The 22,533-nt window shown below is 43.0% G+C and overlaps 1 protein-coding gene across 5 annotated transcripts in view; it reads right to left on the reverse strand.

Moving 5' to 3' along the window:
• Positions 1-343: 343 nt before the first annotated feature.
• ABHD4 (abhydrolase domain containing 4, N-acyl phospholipase B) overlaps positions 344-22,533 on the reverse strand; it is a 108,610-nt gene continuing 86,420 nt past the window's right edge. For all 5 annotated transcript variants that reach the window (XM_085620098.1, XM_085620097.1, XM_085620099.1 and 2 more), the window contains 2 exons: positions 11,052-11,238; positions 344-3,344 (listed from right to left, as the gene is read on the reverse strand). In XM_085620098.1, coding sequence (XP_085476224.1) covers positions 3,255-3,344; positions 11,052-11,238 — 277 coding nt within the window. In that variant the 3' untranslated portion in view covers positions 344-3,254. The remainder of the gene's footprint in view (positions 3,345-11,051; positions 11,239-22,533) is intronic.

The following is a 22,533-nucleotide window of genomic DNA, read 5'->3' on the forward strand; positions in this document are numbered from 1 at the left end:
GATTACAAATTAAAAGTCAGGATGCCAGTCAATAGGCGGTCAAGAACGGAGGACAGGGGTATACACCAATGTACTATGCAAGGGGGGGCATTCCCATCCACACCATGACTGTAAAATGCAGTGGCTACAGGGGCCATGTTGTAATAAGGACCCTGGCTGGCAATGATGGCAGCATAGTTGTAAACATCTTTTAATCACTCATCCATTTCTTTGGAACTTCAGTTTTAGAAGCTTATTGATGCAGTGTCCCACAGATGCAGACCCATCTCCAAGTACCCACCTTGGCAATATACCCTGCCCAGTCTTTCCTGTCCCCCCCCAAAAAGTACAACAAAGGACTATATTTAATAACAAGTGTTTTATTGACATAAAAACTTGGCATCTCTTGGTAGACAAAACGCTGCCAGGGAGCGAATTCTTTAACAATAAGACATACAAAAACAGTCACAAACCTCAGAACATTTGCATATATTCTTTATGAAACATGAAATACAATTAGTAGTATATTGTGAGTGGGGGGAAATGCCCTTTGCATTACTCAACAGGACCCATAAAAACAAGTTAGCAGCTACTATTATAGTTTTACAAATTTTTTTACTTGAGCACTAATTATTTGTTCCATAATTTTAGTACATTCAATGAGAACAGGGGCTTCACTGACAAAAGACACCATAGTGGGGACCTCCTCCCTCACCACTGGCAAAGCTGGACCAAAGAAACTGAAAGGTTTTAGTTGGGTCAGAAGTGGAGTAGAAACATTTTCTTTAAAAAATGTGCAGTGACCATTTAGGTCATGGAACTCAAACCCATGACTTAAAACCTACTTTTTCTCTCTTAGATCTGAAGAAAGGGATCCTTTTACTTGGCATATATATGAACATGCAATCTACAAAATCTTAATTTACACCTCAGTACAGAGTTCTTATAAAGAGTGATGCTTCAAGCATTCGCTGGTTTATTTGCGATTGTAAAAAACTAACCACAGCTATTTCCTTCATTCTGACTGCCCTTCACGCTCCTTCCTTTCTTGACATCCATAAGAGACGTGTTAAAATTGACCTCTGTACAAAAGACCAACTGCAATGACTAGGTCGAGTGAGAGTGCAAAGCTCATCTTGTCTTAGTGGGTTAGCTGATCATATACAGATGAAAGGCCCACTTTTATCAAAATCTTTTAGCCAAACTCTGACATTTTTAAATCCAAATTCTGAAGCGCGAGTCAACACACCGTGAGTCAGTTATCTTACCTCAACTAAAAAATATATTTTTTTTCTGCAAAGTGGGTAGGCTCCCTTAGGATCAGCCCAACGCGAGAACAGTTCTTAAAATGAAGATTCATTCAAACCTTGCATTGTTTGTGCAGCCTTCCAGACACGGTCTGATTGACTTTACTTCCAAGGCCAGTAGTACTAAAAGGCTAAGCAGGTCACAATAAGTGTGCTTAATGACTCTCAAGCATAGAACAACACTTATATGCATCTTTTTACACTGGTTATATTAATAATAATAATAATAATAATAATTTTTATTAAACTATTAACTATAATTCAACACAGGGAAGAATGCCATTCAAATACATAACCGTACAGAAGCACACAATGGAGTGGCACAGCATCTATACACAGAACAAGGACAGCAGCTTTTTTGGTAAACTGGATTCCATGTCTACCAGAATAGTAGTTCTATCATTCATCAACAGAAGCACTGCCGTCAAACCATGATAAAACTACTCAGAACTTGTCATCTAATTTTACTATGGCAGCATCAGTAATTCCAGATACAAATGTTTAATGTATTCAGTTTTGAAACTACTGATCATACCAATTGGTGATACATAATCGAAAATAAAACAGTTTTTCGATGATTTAAAAAAAAATCGTGTAGTGTACAGGTGACATCTTATTGATCCCAGTCAATGGATCTAACTGGGTGACTCTTTTCAAGCAGTAAGTAGAGGCATTCTCTATTTCTATGAGCAGAACATCTTTATGGGGAACATCACAAACCATGATGCTATTTGGCAAAAACAACAGCCCCCTATGCAGTTAGGAATGGTTAATTATTACCAAACTGTACTACTTTACACACATTTTCCAGGAATTATTTTTTTACTCTAAGTAATTTCTTTGAAGCTACAATGCCCATAAAAAAATGAAGATGCTTCACATATTGTAAGGGTAAAAGGCAGATCTCAGGACTCTCAATTCTAAGGTTTGAGAGTGTTCCTTTTAAATGATTTCATAAATCTCACTGAGCCCATTAATTCCAAGGCCTAATATTCAGCCTGAGCAGGCTCAGTTGGTGATCCTTTCTCCGTTTTCCCACAATGCAATCAATCGAAATACTTACACAAGAATTTCTCAGAAAATCAAAATCTTTTGCTATTGATTTGGGTTGGACAATTGCATAGGAAGATACGATTTATTACTAGATGTGATATACCAGACACTGGGACTAATCTTGGTACACAACCCCTGTGCCACATTTCCGTCCTAATGTTAAATCATTTATACCTGGTAATCCCCTTTCCTATCTTTTGAATGGCAGCAAAGATGTATTATGGCATCACACTGGACTCATAAGTATCTTGCTTACGCAATAAGAATTTAAAATGGTTTTGTCCAGTGCAACCCATCATTATCAACTGTTGCCCAGTGGATGACAGTCACACTTTTAGCTTTTATGTGCTTCTTAACTTGGAGAATAAATAAACTGTCACAGAGGGGATAAGGGCATGGTGTGACATTATTCAAGGGATAACTTACTCCACCTTTGCCTAATGTACATTTCTTACAAAACCAGTTTTAGAGCAGAGATGTTTAAATTATTTAACAACTGTGTAGACATGTTTGTGATGGCATCGGGCATGTGAAAGGGAAATGAAATGCAGGTCCAAGGAGAGAGTGTGCATTAAAACAGAAGCAAAAGTTCAGTACTGTGTTGGGCTGATGTTTAATAAGAAGTGAGCCGCATCCCACCCAGCATCGTCCTGCAAGTGTCCCAAGATATACACCATGAGATTTATGTTCATGTTGCGTAGAGTGATTTCATAAAAATGTAGATCACCATCGCTCTCACAGCTAGTTAGGTGAATGTTTAGAGGAAAGTGACCAGAAAGACTAGTTTGGGGATTCTTTCTTGTGCCATGTGCATTCGGGGTGCCTCTCCCAAAAGGCAAGCCATAGACCGCGTTTTCAAGAAGCACTCTAGGTTTCTTTGTTGTTCCCTGCTTGAATGTTGAATGGAATCCAGGGTCAGTCCACGGCCTCACAGATCTCCTCCACAACTTCATTAAATGCCTGTGGCTGGTCAGCGTACACATGGTGGGAAGCTCCTTCAATGGCCTGAGAGGAGAGAAGTGGAAAAGGGCAGACAAATCAAAACAAGACAAAAGTTTATATGAACACCAGTGTGTGCCAAAGCTAGATGCACACACGAAATCTAAAAATCAGACAAATATAAGCACAACTCCACAAAACCATTAAGGGCTATCAATACCTGTGGGGCAGAAAGCAAGAGACAAAACAGTCACCTTTACCATTGTTACACATGACACCACAAAAGTCCTTTGAAGCATGGTTAAAAGCCTTTTTCTGCAAAGAAAAACAAATCACTGCTACCAATAAATGTTCTGTCTGTGCTCCATCCAGAAATTCCATTACTGCATTGTGTTCAATTGGTATTTTATGGTTTGTAGGCACTGCTGCAATTAACAGTCAGTTACCCACCATAACAGTGGTTTTGCAGCTTTCAATCTGTTACAAACGTGTTCTTTACATATTCTTGAGATGGATTAGTTCAATTCTTAATAGGTAAAAATGCTTTTAAAGAAAAACCAATACGAGAGTCTATAAACAAACTAGCTGGTGTTAACCGATGCACCCTTATTTTGGATTCAACCATAAATAAACTATCATTTTGTCAAATTAAACCGGCCCAGATCCGTGTCTCATGGAGAATTTTAAAGGAAGACAACAGACTCTATGGCTAGAACAAAATGCAAACCCATTGTTAAATGCATCTGAAACACTTTTCTACAGCATCTTTGTTTTAACAGATTTTTCTTTGAGGAGCAACCAGTACAACATAAGAGTGCAGGTGGCACAAGCAAAGGATGCAGATCATCTTATAAGAATAATATATGGCTAAAGTATCTTCTGCCATACAAAGTAAGGATACTGCAGCGCACTGGGGAGTTCCATGACCATAGTAGTAAGGCAACATTCAGAGTTTCTTCATAAGGTCATGAAACTTCAAGGTGACTGGCAGGATGTTTTTAATGTACAGCAGACGGTATGTTATTCCTTATAATATAGGCTCACAGATAACCCTTCTCGCAAACTGCTTAAATCTTTGGTGTCTGATCTTTTGTATGATAGAATTATTATATTTGCAGACATGAAGAATAAAAGTAGAATCTTTTGGGGAAAATAAACAGAGTAAAAAGGGAGTAAATAATTTGTTGCTAAAAGTTATTAGAATTAGTTTAAAATAATTAAGATGTTAAAAAATGCTGTGCCACAGTATGTAGACAAATATGCAGGGATTACATTGCTCCTGTAATGATCTATGTGGAAAAAAACATGTTACTATAAATATCTGGTTTCGGCTGATCAATCTGCAATTGAGACAAGCATTGGCATAATCAATAGGTCTTGCCTTTGGGACCTTGTAAGTGTTTAGTTATCCAGCACAATATCTTTGGTGCATCAACATCAAGTGTTGCATGGCTAAACACTTATAAGGTCCCAAAGGCGAGACCTATTGCCTATGCCAATGTTTGTTTTGAGTGAGTGGCTCGTGCAGGTATGCCACTGTGAGGTAGAGATGCTGCGAGTGCTTTTACAGGAGCCCCTGTGACATTGCGCTTCTTCAAAATGTATCTTGGGTCTGGTGTAATACTTCTAGCCCCTATTCCCGTCTTCTCACACCCAATGCATCCTTAAATGTCCCATGTACAGCCAGGGTTGACACTCCTATTTCCCCTGCCCTCCAGTGACACTTTACCTGTCACGGGTGGAGGTGGTGGTGGACGTGGTGGTGGAGGTGGTGGTGGTGGTGGATGTGGATGTGGATGTGGACGTGGACGGGGTGGAAGTGGTGGATGTGGTGGTGGATGTGGATGTGGACGTGGTGGTGGTGGTGGATGTGGACGTGGTGGTGGTGGTGGATGTGGATGTGGACGTGGTGGATGTGGACGTGGTGGATGTGGACGTGGTGGTGGTGGTGGATGTGGACGTGGTTGTGGTGGATGTGGACGTGGTTGTGTTGGATGTGGACGTGGTGGTGGATGTGGACGTGGTTGTGGTGGATGTGGACGTGGTTGTGGTGGATGTGGATGTGGTTGTGGTTGTGGACGTGGTGGACGTGGATGTGGACGTGGATGTAGATGTGGACGTGGTGGTGGATGTGGACGTGGACATGGATGTAGACGTGGACGTGGATGTGGACGTGGTGGATGTGGACGTGGTGGTGGTGGTGGATGTGGACGTGGTTGTGGTGGATGTGGACGTGGTGGTGGTGGATGTGGACGTGGTGGTGGTGGTGGATGTGGACGTGGTGGTGGTGGTGGATGTGGACGTGGTGGTGGTGGATGTGGACGTGGTTGTGGTGGATGTGGACGTGGTTGTGGTGGATGTGGACGTGGTGGATGTGGACGTGGTGGTGGTGGATGTGGACGTGGTTGTGGTGGACGTGGTGGTGGTGGATGTAGATGTGGACGTGGTGGTGGTGGATGTGGACGTGGTGGATGTAGATGTGGACGTGGTGGTGGTGGATGTGGACGTGGTGGATGTAGATGTGGACGTGGTGGTGGTGGACGTGGATGTAGATGTGGACGTGGTGGTGGTGAATGTAGATGTGGACGTGGATGTATAGGTGGACGTGGTGGTGGTGAATGTAGATGTGGACGTGGATGTAGATGTGGACGTGGTGGTGGTGGTGGATGTAGATGTGGACGTGGTGGTGGTGGTGGATGTGGACGTGGTTGTGGTGGATGTGGACGTGGTTGTGGTGGATGTGGACGTGGTGGATGTAGATGTGGACGTGGTGGTGGTGGACGTGGATGTAGATGTGGACGTGGTGGTGGTGGACGTGGATGTAGATGTGGACGTGGTGGTGGTGGATGTAGATGTGGACGTGGATGTAGATGTGGACGTGGTGGTGGATGTGGACGTGGTGGTGGTGGACGTGGTGGATGTGGACGTGGTGGATGTGGACGTGGTGGATGTGGACGTGGTGGATGTGGACGTGGTGGATGTGGACGTGGTGGATGTGGACGTGGTGGTGGTGGACGTGGTGGATGTGGACGTGGTGGATGTGGACGTGGTGGATGTGGACGTGGTGGTGGTGGACGTGGTGGTGGTGGTGGACGTGGTGGTGGTGGACGTGGTGGTGGTGGTGGACGTGGTGGTGGTGGACGTGGTGGTGGTGGACGTGGTGGTGGTGGACGTGGTGGTGGTGGACGTGGTGGTGGTGGACGTGGTGGTGGTGGACGTGGTGGTGGTGGACGTGGACGATGTGGACGTGGATGACGTGGACAACGTGGACGTGCTGGACGTGCTGGTGGTGGACGTGGTGAATGCGGACGTGGTGAATGCGGACGTGGTGAATGCGGACGTGGTGAATGCGGACGTGGTGAATGCGGACGTGGTGGATGCGGACGTGGTGGATGCGGACGTGGTGGATGCGGACGTGGTGGATGCGGACGTGGTGGATGCGGACGTGGTGGATGCGGACGTGGTGGATGCGGACGTGGTGGATGCGGACGTGGTGGATGCGGACGTGGTGGATGCGGACGTGGTGGATGCGGACGTGGTGGATGCGGACGTGGTGGATGCGGACGTGGTGGATGCGGACGTGGTGGATGCGGACGTGGTGGATGCGGACGTGGTGGATGCGGACGTGGACGTGGTGGACATGGGCGTGGTGGACGTGGTGGGTGTGGCAATGGTGGTGGTGGACATGGTGGTGGATGTGGTGGTGGACGTAGTGGTGGTGGACAAGGTGTTGGACGTGGTGGTGGTGGACATGGTGGGCGTGGTGGTGGTGGACGTGGTGGTGGACAAAGTTATGGTGGTGGTTGTGGAGGACATGGAGGTGGTGGTGGACATGGTGGTGGTGGAGGTAGACATGGTGGTGGACGGCGTGGTGGTGGTGGTGGACGGCGTGGTGGTGGTGGTGGACGGCGTGGTGGTGGTGGTGGACGACGTGGTGGTGGTGGTGGACGACGTGGTGGTGGTGTTCAAATAGCTGGCACATTTGCCATTAGGATCCATACAGCATGGTGATACAGGACATTTGCTTCAACAAAACTTCCACATGAGTGAAATATCGGACGCTATTTTAAAAGACACATACAAATGAAACTCATTTCAAATATTTTGACGGTGTGAAAAATTAAGGGCTTTCACTTTTCACATCCGCAAGATGACAAAACAAGGACAGCGCGTGAGAGAGGGGGAGCAGGAGGTGAGCCCGGGAGTGGTGCACGCGCAGTCTGCTAATTTTTAAGCACTGCACTCATGCTTGTGGAGCGCCGCTGCGCGCTCCCGCAAGGTGGGTGCCGCCACAAGCACGAGTGTGTGCTTGCAAATGACCAGAGCGACGGCTAAAGGTCCTCCTATGCAGCGCGCATGCGCGCTGCGTAGGCGAGACCTAAAAAATGAATCAGAAGAATTTTAAAACTAACAAGTTTCATTTTCGTTGCTTGAACTGCAGCTGTGGCCTGCTTTTAACCTTGGCTGCTGGCTCGGACAGCAAGCATTTGGACGTCTTAAGGCAACTGTAATAAACAGTTCAGCATTTGTGCTACTTTTTAGGTTGAGTCTAAGCAGCGTGCATGCGCTGTCTGAAGGACCTGGTGTAATCCATATAAAGAGTGTAATCCCGCCTGCTGCAAGCCATTGGGTCTCTCCAGCGTTGCTCTGCATTCCTATTTCCTTATTGGCTGGTGCTCCTGAGCTAGAGTTAACAGAGTTTCCTCATCATCCCTAAATCTGGACCACATTCAAGGCACAAACACGCCAAAAATTAAAAGTTTAACCTTATATCACCTGAACTCTAACTCCCTTAATCAGACTCCAACCCAAAACGTTTCATCACAATATCCCAACATTCACCTCATTTTACTCAACTACACACTGGACACAGACACAATTCTCTCACTTTCTCCATCGTCCACAAGCAATTCACACAACCTCAGAAGGGCAACACACTCCACCACACACTTTCATACAAAAATGTGACCAGCACGCCCAACACCCAGTCACAGTAGCTGACCAGAACAACATAACCAGGCAGAAGAAAGTACTTAATCGGCACAGAGTACCATGTCCACAGGAAACTGCACCAGAAAAAGTCATGATGTCTTGCGAACACAATGAGAGCCTTTAGTGATGCATGATGAGAAATTAACACAACAATCAAACAGTTGCCCTGCCCAGTAATACAACCATTAACACCGCACCACGTCAGCAGGTAAAGGAGTACTTACCTCCAGCACACTAAAATGGTTACCATTCAAACAACAATGATCAACATCATTACATGCAAAAATAATGAACACACAACAGAAGACAACCACAAACCTACTCTGTTGTACCATGCATCCGTCAAATGTCCCCATTCGTACAGAAAGGCTGGTAGCAGAGCACACTCTGGTGAAATGTGTGGCTATCTTTCACAACACATACGGTACTACACTTCTTCACTAAACTGGGTACTTCCCCTTGCAATCTATAGCGACATGATACTTCTCTTTTCCCATATCGCACCGGCAGGGTACTCCCCTTGAAACTTCTCATGACAGGGTACAACAATTCCCCAACGTTGCATACCATTGTTTACTCCTCACATACAACCCCTAGTGACGGTGGTATTCATCTCCAAATCTGCATAGCATGAGGTACTCCCACTTACAACCTCTGGCAACAAGGTGGTACTATTTCCCCAGCTCGCACCAACACACGTGTACTACAATTGTACCTTTTGAAATGAGGTACTACTGTTCCCCACATCCATGAGACTTGGAAATGCACAACCAGCATGTATCTATACAACAACATGCAAATGGGTACTACATTCTCTTCCACAAACTGTAAACTACACTTTATATTGAGTCGAAAGTAAATGCTCACACGGTACTCACACAACAACCTTCAGGTTAGATAGGTTACAATTCAAGCTTTCCAACCTGCCTTGCAATACTAAGCATTTCGCACACCACAACCATTCACAAACTGCAATTCCCAAACAACGTAAGTTAGCTTACACAGAAACTTACTAAACCAAGATGCATTACCAATAAGATGTATATGGCACACGTCAAATGCACAAGAATAACAAACCAGACTGTTCCCCAACCTATTGACCCTCTCAGATGGAATGAAACAAAGCATATTTTTTTTAACAGAAGCACAAAGCAAAATGTGAACTCTATGAATGCCAAACAGTCCCACTGAGTAATTAACTGAATGTCATATTTTAACACTGCAATTGGACAACTACCAGGCAGGCGACTCCTCAACTTCAGGAGACGCTATACTCTCGAAAACCAGTCTAATTTCCATCTTGTATGCCTTTGGTGATAATCTTACTTCTCTTTTTAACAGAACCAGGAGTCCTGGAGTCGTTTTTTGTCAACGTTACCAGACCTGTACCTATTAATTATCGACTTGTCACCCTCCTTCACAATGCCAAAGTCTACATAGCCAGCTGTCACCCAGGTCTGAAATTCAAGACATTGGTGAGGCTCAATATCAAGCCGTTTGTGCTGCTATGCTTCCAATGATTGTACTCTCTTGTTTCAGCACGGATTGACTTGCACTGGAGAGGATACTCGACATTTAACTTGTGCTGCACATTATCATCAAACCTTTTCCACCTCCTTGACACAGAGCTTGCAGGAGCTGTCATCTCCTCTGGTCGCTCCGCGCTGGCTGCCATGAAATATGAGGAATCCTCACAAGCCCTTTCAAAAGGCATGGACTATACTGTGCCCGGTCAACTTTATTGATGAAATACTACAACACATTCACCAACTCTCCTCCTGAAGTCCCTGTTGAACGTATTATTGCCGGACGTTCCATAGCTCAGTTCAGAGTTTTGCTTACTCTAAATGAGATTTCCTGCTCTTCCCACGGTCGCCAGAGGGCTGTCCTTATAAGACTGTCTTCATATCACCCACCTTAAGCTCAGGCCAATACACTGGAACTCACCACCTTAGATCATAACTCCCCCCCCAGCTGGTTCCTTGTCCTTGCCAGACTTCGCCCACCCTCCTCACTGGGCTCCTTCTATCCAGTAGCCTGTGCTGACGCCACTTGCCGGAGGATTTAATGGTGGGCACCCCTAAACCCTTCCTCCGTGTTCACAGACCCACTGCCCTTCTCAAAACATGCCTTCTGCCCACCTGAGATGGCTCCCAACTACCACCAGAGTCTTGCTCCAGTTGTACAAAGGTCCTTAGCAAGTTGTTGCCAAAATAGGGAGGTTAGAGGGCAGGGTCGTCATGCAAGAGCTTTGAGTGACTCAGGTAGGTGGTAGGCGATAGGTTCTTTATTTCGTGTCAGCCCCTTAAGTCAAAAAAGCAGGTAGATCCCGTCAGGACCCCATCTCGCCTCCAACTACAAGAGGTATCAAGGAGACGGAGGACAATAAACCAACTGTAATACAGTACCACAAAATTTGTTGGGGTTAATGTGCACTTTACAAAATGCATGTTATGTTTTAACAGATATTTAATGCCAAACAAAGATTGTCTGGAGAAAGTGTGGCGCTAGTCATAGACCGCGCTCTACAGAGCATCTCAAAGTTTTACACTTTAGATAAGGATCCCTTTTTAACTCTCTCAAAAACAGATGCACATAAAGTATATAAATCTCAGACATCTGTGTTTCAGAAAGCATTTATCTTAAAAATAAACATGCAAACCTAACCAAGTGACAATTTAGATGGAAAAAAGTGCCCTTAAGTGGTTTGTCTTCACATCCAACCCTTATGCTCCCATCACTATGTGTTTTTTTTTTTTATTCGAGTCCCTCCAGACTTACCACAATATTGACATCAGACTCCGGCCTCTGCTGCTTGACTTTGTCGCCTGTGGTCTGATCAATCCAAGTGTCAGCTCCATAGACAAATGAGATTGGCAAGTGCTTCGGGATCTGATGGATACGGTTCATCATGGGTCGCTTGGCCCAGCCAAATTTCTCCATCATGGTCTTGAAGGCTGTCTCCCCACTGTTGGAGAAAATAGGAAAAGGGTAAATGCAGGTAAGCAAACCTACACTCATCTGTAAATCGGAGCCAAACCCACATCCACTTTTCTGACCGAGCGAGCAGGTCACCCCAGCATGTCAACCAATTAAAGACATTAGCAATAAAAATAAGAGAATTCTGTAAACCAAGTAGCAGTAGCTCTTATAATGGCACTATGCCCAGATCTTAGCTCCCAAGTGTCTTGTTGGAGCAACATCTTTTGGAGCAGTGTCAGTGACCTGGCAAGTGGGTAATGAGTCCTAACGTAAACAAGGAAAATTAGCCATTCTTCCTCCAATTTCATTAGGAAAAAACACACATGCATGCTATGGGTAAAGTATGGTTGTGTAAAACAAATATTGTAATAAGAACAAGGGCAACCCACAATACACCTAGTAGGAACCTGGGCTAGCATGTACATAAAAGTAACAGTGTTTCTTTAAGAAATCATTCTAATACCAAAATGAAGAAAATTTATAGAGACATAGTTACTAATGCAATGAACTGAATACAGAAGAGCGGCTAACTAATAGACCCATTTTTAACCATCTGAGAAGTATAAAGTGATATGCTCCTCGAAAACAGAAGTCAATCATTAGTGTCTACAGAGATTACATGGTTAATAAATAATAGTGAGAAAACAATGTGTGTGTGTGTGTGTGTGTATGTGTGAGAGAGAGAGAGAGAGAGAGAGAGAGAGAGAGAGAGTGAGAGAGAGAGAGAAGAAAAGAGCTAGTGCTATGTTGAGTAGCAGGGTACACAGCAACGAATACACCTTATAGAACATTGGTTTTCATATTAGGATTTATTTACAAGGTCATCGTTTGGACAACATCAGTGCGAAGCACATGGGTACTAGTGCCCACACACTGGTGTCAATCAAGGAATGTAATATGCGACCAGGTGGTAATAGCACCAATTTGGTACAAGGAGAATAGGAAGTGATCTATGTTTTGGGAAAACTGTCAGAGTAAAGATAGTTACAGCCCGAACCATCACGGTCAAAGGCTGTCTATAGTCACCATAGCTCCTATAAAGAGATCCACGATTAGTGTGATAGAATCAATCTGACCATAAAATCCTTGCACCCTATAATACATACATTTCTCCGTATCAGCCAGGACCACAGCCTTTGCTAAAACAACGTTATGTGTATTTTCGATTAATAAACAAAATGCATTGAATGAACGGTGCCAATTGCTCAGCCCTACATGGGAATTAAACAGACGCCTGGCATCCACAGGACCACCAGGAACGGATGCCCAACATGAACCAGAAAGGACAGCAATTTCCTTTTGTTCGTTTTTGCCAAATTAGCATCTGACTTGCAAGTGCAAGGAAGTTTATGGATATTTTGCAAAAAGACACACAATGAAATCAAGGTGAAGTTAGCCTACAAGCAAAATTGATTCCCCATTGGTTCCAGCTGGAGCAATCAAATAATTGCTATTGTAGTTTTTTTACTTTACCCAAGTGTGGTGTTAATCTCCAAGTCGTTCTCCCCATGTGACGACAACAGACTAGTGGTGTGCTGTTCACTCTAAAATCAGGAACTCCACTTATCCAAACTTGTGTTGCTTGAACGTGAAATAGCTTGAAAAAACGAGCGACATTTGGCAAAACAGGAAAAGTTATTTTAGCGAAACAGTGCAGCTGGGAGCACAGTCACAACCATGGGGTCTGAAGACTGTCTCAACTTAACAATTGTTCTGGAGTTCTGGAGTAGGTTTTATACAATTCACTGAATGTCAGAAAGTTTCGGCGTTACTTTTTTGGTAAGGAATATGATCTGATGTTTGTGGAGTCATAAATTAATGCATCTGATACAAATTCCAGGTGGGCCTTGACCTTGCATGGATACAATGCAGCCATTGGGTAAATGTGTCCAGATGTCCGGCATGGGGAGAGCATGATGACTACATGTACTGTGTGCGGTGTTCTGATTGGCTATGTGTTCATAACTTAATGTGACATCTGACTTTATGGTGTCTGGGGAGCGTACACAGACCCCTCTGGCCATGTGTACTTTATTGGAACCAAATCTCCATGGACCACTGTGGTGTCGCTGCGCCCATCTGCGGGATTGATCTTGGATTTTCCGTACACGCATTTGTTTGCAGGCTACGTACCATGTCACCTGTGAGCTATCAATCAGCGACCTCGGGCTTGGGTCTCAGTGCCTGCCTGACAATATATTTCCGAGTCAGGGTTGATGTGGAGTTCATAAAGAGCAAATTTGTTAGTCAGTCAGACATCTTTATTCGGCTATATTCCAAGCCATGAAAGAATAAATCATTAAAAAAACATTTCTGATTAAAAACACAATGAAGTGGATAAAATTACAAATATCAAATAAACATTCCCGAAGTAAGAGGAATAATTTACAAATATCCAGATAAACTCTTTTCAGGTAATTATTACGAAGGCATATAGGCACAGCGGTGTTTGAACTAGAGAAGGTAAAAGAACAAAAAGGGAGCAACGTGAATAATACTTTTTGGCAACAGTTTTAAATTTCACGATTAGTCACTATGGGAAGGGATCCCACCTGTGCACAAGTTATAATAGAAACATGGGAATCATTTTCCAACAATATCCCGTAGCCGCACTGCAGAAGAGATTTATTTATAGACCATTAAACAGATAAATTCATCTTTTAAAAGCTGAAGGTAGTGCAAAGCAGCCTGGCATTTTCTTATGTTTAGGAATTTTAAAAAGGGGTGTTAAAAATGTGCGTCTTGGGTTGATCTAAAGTTTGCAACAAAACATAAAATGCAACGTACTCTGTGCTGATTTTGAGTCACATGGACATGCATTCAATTTGGCGTCAGAATATGCGTTATGCAGGTATGAAACCAACAGATAAGAGCTTCCAAACCTGAACCTTATAAGATAGTACAATTGAGCATGGCTAAAATAAAAAGAGTGATCAGGCTCAGTACCAAAGGAGCAGACTAGAAGTGAGTGATCAATAACCCTTTTTTTGCCATCTCCAGAGTGTCTGTTTTCAAATAGGAGTGAGACAAAAATTATTTCTTTAACTTGGCCCTTGATATTTTGGCAATATTTCCTGGGTTGTCAAAATAATCCGACAAACCAAAATTCTTCAGCGGGGCTTTAACATAAGAAATCCAAGGGATTTTGTTTCACCCACTCTAATTTTAGACAATCTGTAATAACAGCGCAGTTCAAAACTGTTTTACTTTACCCAAATGTTATACCATAATAACAGAGCTGCTAGTTGTATGCGAAAGGATCACGCCAAGCTTGCTGTGACAAATAGTGGTGGAAGTGCTTGTTGGAAGAGTCAACAAGCGTTTCAAAAACATGTTTTCGGTTCTCTGTAGGGCTAAGGTATTACAAACAAAAGCCCCAGACTCCAGTTCCATACAAAGTAGCCGCGCACATACATGCCTTATAGATTTCGATAATTGTTCTTATTGGGCGGGAGCCTAGTTTTTTTAGCAAATCTAAAAACTGGCCTCCAGATTTTGGTTGAAGCCCCTAGTCCTTGCCTCTATTAAATGAAACCAAGTGCTTTTTGAATCAAAAAGAATTCCTATATAAGGAAAGGTGGGTAAATAACGCAATTTCTCACTACCTTGAAAACAGGTCTTTACAGTTGTTGGAGATTTGCCCACCACCATGATATGGGATTTGGCTACATTGGTCTTCAGGCCAAGGTAATTCATAAAATTATTAAAACCATATAAAAGCCTTTGCAACCCCACCCCGGTTCTGGACATTAAAACACAATCGTCTGCATACAATAATGCCGGTAACAACCTTCGGCCTGTCTGGGGAGCATTCACATTCCCATTTATAATATAGCTTTCTAAATCATTTATATACAGACAGAATAAAAATGGTGCAAGTACGCAGCCCTGGTGGACCCCGCAGCTCATTTTAATTGGGGCAGTGAGTTCCCCACCTGCTCAATAGCAAACTCTACCTGTGACAACCCGATGCATAGCTGCTATGAAATGCAAATTTGTTTATAAAAGAGGACATCTTGTTCGTGAATGTATTACTATTCATTTTGACATCGACTTTCACCATATTAACACTAGTATAATCATGAGCAAATGGTTTCATGTCACATTGTCTATTGTCACGTATCTGTCAAATTGAGATCACTTACAAACAGCTAAGGCAGCCTTAACGGGCTATACAGGAAATATGCTACTATTGTTACTTTTAACCTAAATTTAGCTTCTGTCATTCTTGCATGTATGTCCTATTTGTATAACGCGAACCTAGCCAAAAACAGTGGAGCGCTGTTCAGGGTCAAGGGTAAAGATACAGTCAACAAGTAACTAGAAATGTAGCAATTTTCTGAGATTGGTCTGTTATTTCGTCACAATGTAGTGTTCTTTGTGAACTCCCTACACAACACATTTGCACGAGTATTTTGTGTCGTCCTGTGCACTTGCCAAGTCGGTCTCAGCATCTACACAAAGAAGTAACGTGTTTCAGTTTGTATCCACAGTTTAGTGCGTTTTGTATAATGTAAGACGCCATCCCTTCAGCCACACGAGAGCACCTTGTAAACCCGTGAAATAGAAACTTCTCACAAAACACAGGAAAAATACAGACCCAGAGTAGTAGTTTAATACAAAAACAAGCACTGGGAACGCGGATGGGTCTGGATTTGATATGCGGACATGTGCAAAGACAGACATGCACAAAGATGGTTTCCATGAATTCCACCATTAAATCCAGATTTGTTTGCAGTGACAATCTTTCAATAATCTTGCCATAGTTTAGGTGTATCTCTGTTGGCACTGCAGTGACTATACCTGTACAGTGCAGTGATTGGACATGGTCAAGAACGTGGCGTCAGCAGAGACCGACCCTGGTATGTCCCCTTTCGCAAGGAAAACCTCATCGGCAGCACTGGCAGAAGGGTGAAAACTGGCTATTCCATATTCTTAATAAGAGTTGATTAAATAAGACAAATACAGTCCGCGACGGATTGCTGACAACTGGCTACAAAGACCCTTGCGAAGATGAAAGTAGTAAGAACGGGTCATTTTGTTTTGAATTACAGCTCTGCGTTGGGATAAGCTGTCAATGTTACAAACAACAGGCAGAAGAAGACAGAGAGGGAGCCAGAGAGAGAGAGAGAGAGAGAGAGACTAACAGACACAAGGAGAGAGAATGAAAAAGGGGGTAAGAAATGAGAAATCAAAAAGGAGGAAAAGGGAAGAACGGACAAGAAGAAGATTGAGGGGCGAAGATGTAAAGTTTTTTTTAACTAGGGTGTCTGTCCTGCAGGATAAACCTACCTAATTTTTTTTTACCACTCCTAGAAGTAACGTCTGGTGTAATACAAATCAAAGCATTTTTGTAAACGAGCACACGTTCATCTAGTCCGGAGCAGGCAAATGGCCAGTACAGTAGTTTTTTTGTCTGGGAGTAATTCTTCCCACTAGGAGGGCTGCTACTAAAATATGGATTCTGGTCTCCCAGGCACTGGTCAACAGAAGTGTGCTGCTGACAAATAAAACAAATAGGTGCATTTTAGAACCAGAACCAAATATTGTGATGGTTTACTCCGACTTTTTTTCAAGCAGGGAGCACTGTTTTTATTCAAACAGGTGCGCGAGTGTAGACTAAGTAACAATTACAATCGGTGGCAAAGAAATAGAGCTGACATTCACTGCATGCACTATGCACAAGCAGGGGTATGCTGTGTATAAGTGCCTGTTGATCTGTGTGCGAGGCTGGCTGTATTTCTGCACAAGTGTGTCAAAATGGGAGAGCTACCACTAAAGGTTCACCTTGATGAATAGCTTAAAAACTATATGCACTTACATCACTCACATAATAATTAACATTCCTACATTACAATTCTTGTTACATAGCACAATGTACCAATATGACAAAGACAACATAAAAGAAAATATTTTAAAAAATGTAAACAAAAGGGGAGTGTTTTTACGACCCATAGTGCATGAACAATTATAATAGGTCACTGAACATGTTAATTCAAGTCCAGTGACACTCTTACGTGAAACTAATTGCAGGGTCTTATAAATTCTCCCCCTTTGTTTACATTGTTTATGTTGCCTTTGTCATATTGGTACATTGATTGTGCTATGTAACAAGATTTTAAATGTATGAATTTTAATTATTATGTAATTGAAGCTCTACACGTTTTTTTCAAATTCCCATGGCATCGAATCAGTTTCAGTGATGCAATGTGGTGTGCGTGCATATAGTTACATATAAAGGGGAACCTTTAGTGCTTTTTGGTTTTGTATTTCTGCATACAAAGTGTGCATATCTATGGCCTTGCACTGTACAAAAGTAACATCTTCAGGGGTTCTCAAGACTTCTATCAGTATTTAATGTAGCGTAGACCTTCTCCAAGGAGCACTGGAATGCCTCATTTAGACTACTGTTCTAATTGAAGAGCAGTATCTCCAATGCTTGAAAGGGGAGGTATGAGGCACCACCACAAAAAAACGCTATTATTATCTGCCGTGTTGTTTGAGGGGGGTGGGTTGGTTGAATGTGGCTGGGGTCTTTATGGAGCCATACAACAGGCCTCGCCTCAGTTCTTTTTTTTTTTTTTTTTTTTTTTTTAATTTACAGTGGACCTTGGCTAGCTTTCCCTTGTGCATTTTGGGTCACCGCTGGAACCATCTGGCTGTGCAGAGGCTACAAGGTCAGTAACAACCTTACACTGGCACTCAACAAGTAAATGTGAAGAGAAGTCCAAGGAAAGCTGTCAGGCAACTGTACCCTTGCCGCTTGTCCCTTGTAAATGTTTGCGGTCTCCTCGGCACTGCAGGTGCAATTCTTTGTGCACAAACATAAAACGTACACCCTGTTTTACCTCCTCCCACCACAGTAGTGGAAAAAAAATAATTCTCCTACATGCTCTGTTTTACTATTCGAGGAGCACAGAGGTGTAGCAATCGACCCTGGAGCACACAGTGAAGCCAGGACTGGAATCCAGGTCTATATCATGCATCTTTATGCTGATGGATATCGACTTAATGGAAAGCAGGTACCTCAGCAGTAACAAAACTGAAGAACATCATGCGAGTCATTTCAAGCTAGTAGATACGGATACTTTCTTTTTTGAACCGGATGTCACGGCCACACTCTTGGGAGATACATATTCCATTCACTCCTCGTACAATTTTTTTCCCCACATTAAAGCTTGACATGAATAATGTGTAGAACATGTCTCTGACATGCAAGGCCCTGAAGAAGTCCCAGGTGGGACGAAACGCGTCAGCTGTCAATTGTGTGCTGTGATTTTAAGAAACTTCTATTAAAAAAAAAAAGAAGAAAGAATAAAAAGAAAATTTTTCCAGCAAAAACGACTAGCAACGTGTTTCATTTGGGAGATACCACTCCATCTTTATCTGGGATGGACTATGGAAATTAATATCCCTTGACCAGTATTTCACTTTTTTAACTGAGTGCAGAGCCATGTGTGTCTAATTTTGTTTTGGGATTTTCACTCTCCATTATTGGGAACGTATGAGGGTCACATCTCTGGCTCATTGTACCGCGCCTGAATTAATCTTTACAGCCACTATACGACATTGACTGGTGCAGGGTTTTGCTGCCTTGACCGCTCTCCGCTTTTTTGTAGATACTGATTATAGGCAGCATTGGAGACTGTCTATTTGTCCATTTTTGAGTACAGTAACAGTATCCTCATGATGTACACTAACATTGACTCAATGTGCATTGAATGATAGGATTAACCTACATCTTCTTCATTTGAAATTTGCATTACTGACTCCCTGAGGATAACGACCATTTAGCAGCCAACGCACCCAGGTTTATAAAAACAGGACATCCAGGGAATTACAAATGCAAATGTTATTTTGGCATAGCTTTATGAAAACTGTTCGGTGAAGAGTTAGGGTATACGTTGTGGAAAGTGCACCACTGCGATTGTGGCTGGTAATATCAATCGCTGAATATCGATCGAACATAATATGGTTCCAATATCCAAAGTAAGTGCACAGAGGCAGGTAAGGCTTCACAATTCATACCTTCACATCTATGTACCTTCAAAACACACATATATATGCCACCATGGCTGTGATGGGCGCAAGGGGAGAGAGGAGGCAGCGAGAGGCTGCCTGATAAGGAATAAAGACATCAGCGTGAGCAATACTATCTTATCCAGGAAGGCTGTGGCAATGTGCATTCCAGCGCCATGAACTTTGGGGCATCACTTGTTGTTTTGGGAGCCTACACCACTGTATTAGGCACCTCGCTGGACTGCAAGTACCATCATGCAGCATACCTGAGTTCAGCGGTACTAACGATTTCCACCTGGTTTAGAGGGAGGAGTTGAGAGACTGTTTTTAAGGAGTGGTCTCTCACCCAAAGGCAAAGCTATCAGCCGTTGAGACCGGCACTGAAGACGGCCATTCCGGCCAGAAACGCGTCTGCCAAAGCGTTTCACGGACTGCAAGCAAGCGCTGTCAAGCTCAATAAATTGCTTTTGTTTTATCCGGAGCTGTGTCCCGCTTGCTTTTACACAAAGTGAGCAATCGTCGTGGAGAGAGATATATATATATATATATATATATATATATATATATATATATACACACACACACACACATACACATACACACATATATATATATGGGCTCCAAAGATTCCTCCGTTTTCTGGGAGGAAAAAACGGCACTCACGGGGCTTCGTTTCAGCAGAATTTAATAATTTAAACCGAATGCAAACAGACGCGTTTCAGAATAGATCCTTCTTCAGTGTTTGCCTAACGCGCTGTGAGGCGCCATTAAAAGAGTTACATCGGTTAGCCTAGACACAAACAGGGGACTGGCGCATTTTACCATCATAAGCGCCATCTTGGAATGGTCAATTATGCGAGGTCTCTTTTAAATAAAGTTGATTGAATACAACATTTTAAGCATTTCACGAGACAATTCATAAACATGCTTGATTCTGTTATCATAACCTTGCCATGACCCATCAATTCATTGCATTTTTACCGTGAATCAGTTAATTGCACCAAACAAATTATGTTACATGTTTCCCTCGTTTGTCATTATTTAGCCGTGGATCGGCAGAGGCTTTCGATGTTCCAGGTTTTCACCGGTCAACATTTCAACGATCAATGATCACTTTAAATTACATAACAATTAGTTACCCAGATGAACTGTCAATTCTTCCCCACCATTTAACCCATTTGGGGACTTGGATTGGAGATCTATAATATATCGTGATTCAAGTCTTCGCAACTTCAGAACTCTGTCTCCTCCCCTTACATCAAATGGAATGCAGTCTATGCTGAAGTACTGTAACAGATCCCTGTTACTATTGTGTTTAAGGGCAAAATGACGTGCCACGGGATAGTTAAAATCTTTTTTGGCTATTGCACGCATGTGCTCTAAGATTCTAAGTTTCACACAATGTATCGTACTCCCTATGTATCTTAACCCGCAGGGGCATTTCAGGCAATAGACCGCGTGGGTGGTATTACAGGTCATGAACTTCTTGATTTTTTTTTAGGTGCTTTCAGGCCTTTGATCTCATACGTAAGCACCCTTTTGCTATACGCACAGGCCTTACATCTCCCACAGGGGAAGAAACCCTTCATTTCACTAATGGTTCCCTGTTTAGATGGTATAGTATCCAGATGGCTGTGAACCAAGCTATCTTTGAGGGATCGGGCCTTTCTGAAGGTGATTAGTGGTCCTGCTGGAATGTCTGTGCCAATAATGGCATCAGTTTTCAATATGTGCCAATTTTTTCTCATTATTCGTCTTAGACTGTCGGCATCTTCCGAGAAGGTGGTTATCATGCGGAATTTGCCGGTTTGATCATCACGGACCTTTTGCTGAAATAAGTCCTTTCTAGGTATTTTTTCTACCTTCTTGAGTGTATTCTCAAGGAGGCCTGAAGTATAGCCCCTTTCAATGAATCTATTTATGCTTGCTCTGGCTGCCAATTTAAAATAGTTTTCTTCAGAGCAATTCCTTTTCAGTCTAAGAAATTCCCCATATGGGATGCTGTTCTTCAGTTTTTGGGGATGGCTACTGGCAGCATGCAGTGTGCTATTTCCAGCAGTCGGCTTTCTATATAAGGCTGTTGTAATCTTCCCTTCCTGTATCTCGACTCTCAGGTCAAGATAGTTTACTGCCACCAAACTTATCTCGCCTGAGAATCGTAGATTGATATCGTTCTTATTTAGATGTTCAATATATCTTTCTGCCTGATCTACCGTGCCATTCCATACCAGGAAAAGGTCGTCTATGTACCTGTACCACGATATGACTTTATTAGTCCAGTCTGTATTTTCTTCAGACCATGCCACCTGCTCCTCCCACCAGCCCACGAACAAGTTCGCGTAGCTGGGGCGAAGCAGGTGCCCATCGCGGTACCCGAGATTTGCCTAAAGAGGTCCCCCTGGAAGATAAAAATGTTATTGTACAGACAGAATCCGATAAATTCCAATAACATCTCGTTATGTATACTGAATTTCAAGGATCGTTTCTGGAGAAAATATCTCACTGCGTTTATGCCTTGTGTGTGGTTAATACAAGTATATAAACTCGTGATGTCTAAAACAATTAGGCAATAAGATGGTTGCCAAGTGAGTTTCTCAATCTGTCCTATGAAGTCGGTAGAGTCTCTGATGTAGGATTTTAGTCCCAAAACGGCTTCAAAGAGGAAATGATCCAAGAATCTGGAGAGATTCTCTGTCAGGCTTCCTATAGAGGAAACTATCGGTCTACCCGGTGGTTGAGTTCTATTTTTGTGCACCTTGGGTAGGTGATAAAACGTGGGTAAGACGGGGTTATTGGTTCTTAAAAACAAGTATTCATCAAAGTCCAACATTGAATGCTCATACCACTTTTTTATTAAAGTGTGTAATTGTTCTATGCTTGTCTGGTATTTTGCCATTGTAGTTGTCTCATAACAATTTTTCTCTCCTAGCTGTCGTATGGCTTCTGCTACATACAGTTCTCTTGGAATCAGCACGATATTTCCTCCTTTATCAGAAGGTTTATAGATGGTTGTCTTGTCCTCTTCCAGATCCTTGATGGCAGTTTTTTGTGCTTCCGTTAGATTGTCTTTTTTTCGAGTTTTTCCGTTGTTGTTTCCTCTGAATTTGACTAGCTCCTTAACGACAGCTTCGGAGAAGGTATCAATGGCGTCGAAAGGCATTTGTGGTAGAAACTTAGAGGGTAGTTTCATGCCGCTTTTGGGTGATTCTTGCTCTATGCCGACTCGTGTGAGTCTTTGACTCGTAGTAGTTGTGGACTCTAG

The sequence above is a fragment of the Triturus cristatus genome, chromosome 7, assembly GCF_964204655.1.
Source record: "Triturus cristatus chromosome 7, aTriCri1.1, whole genome shotgun sequence".
In the NCBI taxonomy this organism is placed as follows: domain Eukaryota; kingdom Metazoa; phylum Chordata; class Amphibia; order Caudata; family Salamandridae; genus Triturus; species Triturus cristatus.